Source organism: Populus nigra, chromosome 15, assembly GCF_951802175.1.
Source record: "Populus nigra chromosome 15, ddPopNigr1.1, whole genome shotgun sequence".
In the NCBI taxonomy this organism is placed as follows: domain Eukaryota; kingdom Viridiplantae; phylum Streptophyta; class Magnoliopsida; order Malpighiales; family Salicaceae; genus Populus; species Populus nigra.
This window is the reverse complement of record NC_084866.1, coordinates 14,880,583-14,883,958: the sequence shown is the minus strand read 5'-3', so window position 1 is coordinate 14,883,958 and position 3,376 is coordinate 14,880,583. Positions and strand designations below refer to the sequence as shown.

The following is a 3,376-nucleotide window of genomic DNA, read 5'->3' as shown; positions in this document are numbered from 1 at the left end:
ATCTATTCTCTCTAATTAAATTAAAATTGATGAAAAATAATATTGATACGATTTAAAATTTTGATTGTTTATAATTTAGTTATTTTTCATAAAAAAACAGTTTAACTAAACAATTATGAGTATTAATTCTACCGCCACATTTTCTTTGATTAATTAAATTAAATTAGCACAAGGCATTTAAGAAAAAAAAGCCTATATTTATATTACATTTTTAGATTGAGACGATACACACACACACAAATAATTTAGTAATTAAAATGTAACAGCAAAAAGTATTTGGCAGCACCATTGTTCATTAATATAATAAATCTATAAATCAGGTTCAATATATCTATGGCAGAATAAAATATGTAATTAAGAAAGGTTTTGTATCTGGTGATGAAGCACCACAACTGTAAAAGATCTCAATCAGAATCTGCTGTGACAGAAACTAGGTGCCAAGGTACCTCCATGAAATCGTTTGCGTCATAATCGATCTCTTGCGGAATGATAAAATCCTTCGCTGATTTTTGACACTCATGTGAGTTTCTGATGCCCTCCAACACCATGGTAACTTCTTTCATTGCAGGCCTTTCTTTTCCTTTCATGCTCAAGCAGCTCTTAGCCAAGACAGCAACCATCATTATATCCTCCTTCCTGCCTTGAACTTTAACTTGAGGATCAAGAATTCCTGACAGACGGTTGTCCTCTATGGACATAAGGAAATATGTTACTAAACTTCTGGCTTCATCCTCCGATCTGCAAAAGGACACTGCCTTTTGTCCAGTGAGTAGCTCGACGAGGACTACACCGAAGCTATACACATCACTTTTGTCTGTGAACTGGCTTGATTGAAAGTACTCTGGATCCAAGTATCCAAAGGTGCCTTGTACTAGAGTTGTGACATGAGTCTGGTCGATGGTTACTGACTTTGAAGTCCCAAAATCTGCTACTTTTGCCCTGTACTTGTCATCAAGCAGTATGTTCGTAGACTTGACGTCTCTGTGATAAATGGGGATGGAAGCTGCTGAGTGTAGGTAGGAGAGTGCCCCTGCTACCTCTGTTGCAATCCTTAAGCGCATTTCCCAAGTAAATGGGAGTTCGTCACTTGGGGAGTGGAGAAGCTGGGAAAGTGTCCCATTAGGAATGAATTCATAGACCAACAATGGAACTTCAGTCTCCAAGCAACAGCCCAAAAGTTTAACCACATTTCTATGGTTAATTTGTGACAGAATGACCACCTCATTGATAAATTGTCTGAGATTCCCTTCATCAAGAATTTTGGATTTCTTAACAGCGATGATTTTTCCATCAGCCAACATCCCTTTGTAAACTGTACCTTGACCTCCCTGGCCAAGCATTCTATTCACGTTGTAGTGATCTGTGGCCTTGTCTAATTCTTTGGATGCAAACAATTTGACTTTCTCAACATGGACTTCACCTGAAGATAGTTGTTCTTGCAGCAATAAACCACCATTCCTTTTAAAGTATCTTTCCCTCAGTCTTTCATTCCTCCTCCTCTTGCATACCTTGTACAACTGCCACAAACCAACGAGTAAAAACAACGCTCCAAATCCCACTCCAATTCCTGCACAAGTCAAGCAATTAGGAGCGGATAGGGAAACGGAACTGGTTAGGTAAAATGGCGCTGTTGAATTAGTATTCTTAGTTTCAAGTAATTGTCATTTCTTAGATGATATAGGATGCAAATGAAACAACATACCAATGACCACCATTTTTGCTCTGACATGTCCCCCGTGCTCCATGTAGTCTCGACCCTCTGCCATAAATAGAGTGACAGAGTTGATCTTTACACCATGTAATGGTAAAAAACTCGAGAAGAATCGTAGATTAGGAAATATAATGCCAAAGAAAATAAGATAATTGTACAATTAACCAAGAGTTTACCTTCACAATGACCTAAATAAGGATTTCCTGCAAAGCCTGCCTTACAAAAACATTGAACTGTTGCCATCTGGCTGGTGGAATCAGGGGGGGGATTCAGAACTTGACAGTTGTAAGTGTTACTTGTATTAGAGAATAATCCAATATTTACAAGTGATTCATATACCCTTAATTCTATCCCCCAATCCAGCACTACTGGAACATGGTCCATATCTCTAATGTCATAAGAGGTCATTATGCCTCCACTCCAACCATACACTCTATTATCCATCCAATTTCCGTCAACTAAATAGGCATGCCTGCATTTCTTCGCCGGCTGTTTTTTTCCAGGACCTTTCCCATCATTTACCCCTTCCAAGGTTACATTATAAACCTTGAGATATGAAGGAATGCTAGTCTGGCAGCAGTTGATGCCGCTGCAACTACTCAATAAGTAGTTATTGCTTCTTTCATGATCACAGATTGACATGCACCCACCAACTGCTGACTGGTTCTGAATCAGCAAGGCAAGGTTGTCACAGCCACTTGCAATGAAGTTATTCAAATCTGAGGAGAAAACAAAAGGGCTTCCTCCCAAGTCAATAACGGTGTTTCTTTCTTTGCCATCACAGTTTGCAAAGACAATTGGAAAGTTGACCGTAATGGTGCTGTCACCAACCGAAATGTCTGTCACCACCAGATCAGTGCCGTTTATTGAAAGTAGGGGAATATTACTAGAGTTGCAATGTATTTTTAAGCTTTCGTCACAGTAACAACCTTCTCTCATTCCAAATGGATATGGAATGCTAACATTGCCACAGGCACTTGGACAAATTTCAGGGTTTTCCATAGCTTGTGCTTCTGCAATAAGCCATGGATCATCAAATGACCACAACAACAACATTACCTGAAAGTACACTAGTACTAACTGAATAGCTGCCATTCCCTTTTCTTTCCTGCCCTGATGTAGATGTTGCTGCCATTCACTGCTGTTCGATCCACTCAACAGATCAAGTATATATGCACAGGAAAACTATATTCAAGATATTAATTTCGTCTGCATCTTCTAACATACCTCTCGATTAATCAGTTGGCAAGTTCCAGGGAAATATTATATTTGCATATTCTAGCTGAAGATGCTCGGTTTCCTTTGGATTATCCAAAAAGACATTCAAAGCCCGCAGCCCGCAGTAGTCCGCAGCCTGCAGTTGTAGCAAAAGACAAAATCATTGCACAACGATTGTTGTAACCCATTTTTGGGTCCCCACAAAATATATATATAAAAATATATATATAGCCAAAGGAGGTTAAGAAAAATAACAGGAGGCAGAAGCACTCAGAAAATGATCGGAAAATTGGTCAATGAGGTTAAAAATACAAAGATTGGATTTTTGACAGTATATTCTTGAAGGAGGAGAGCCCTATTGAGGAGGAAATTTGAAATTGGAGGAGAAAAGCCCAAATTTAGATGATTATGGATTTAATTGGATTTTTAAATGAATTTATAGGGGAT

At 38.6% G+C, this 3,376-nt stretch overlaps 1 protein-coding gene across 1 annotated transcript; it reads right to left on the bottom strand.

The window, feature by feature from the left end:
• Positions 1-252: 252 nt before the first annotated feature.
• Positions 253-2,932, bottom strand: LOC133673673 (wall-associated receptor kinase-like 10). Its single transcript, XM_062094522.1, has 3 exons — positions 1,888-2,932; positions 1,703-1,759; positions 253-1,567 (listed from the first exon to the last, which is right to left on the bottom strand). The coding sequence occupies exons 1-3, from the start codon at positions 2,804-2,806 to the stop codon at positions 405-407; spliced, it is 2,139 nt and encodes a 712-aa protein (XP_061950506.1). The 5' UTR covers positions 2,807-2,932; the 3' UTR covers positions 253-404.
• Between the last annotated feature and the right edge of the window lie 444 nt (positions 2,933-3,376).

Excerpts from the sequence above, each read along its gene's own strand:
- LOC133673673 (XM_062094522.1), bottom strand. The coding sequence starts at position 2,806 with ATGGCAGCTATTCAGTTAGTACTAGTGTACTTTCAGGTAATGTTGTTG. Across the intron at positions 1,760-1,887 it reads TTATTTAGGTCATTGTGAAG|AGGGTCGAGACTACATGGAG; the intron begins GTAAACTCTTGG and ends TATTTATGGCAG. Across the intron at positions 1,568-1,702 it reads AGCAAAAATGGTGGTCATTG|GAATTGGAGTGGGATTTGGA; the intron begins GTATGTTGTTTC and ends TGACTTGTGCAG.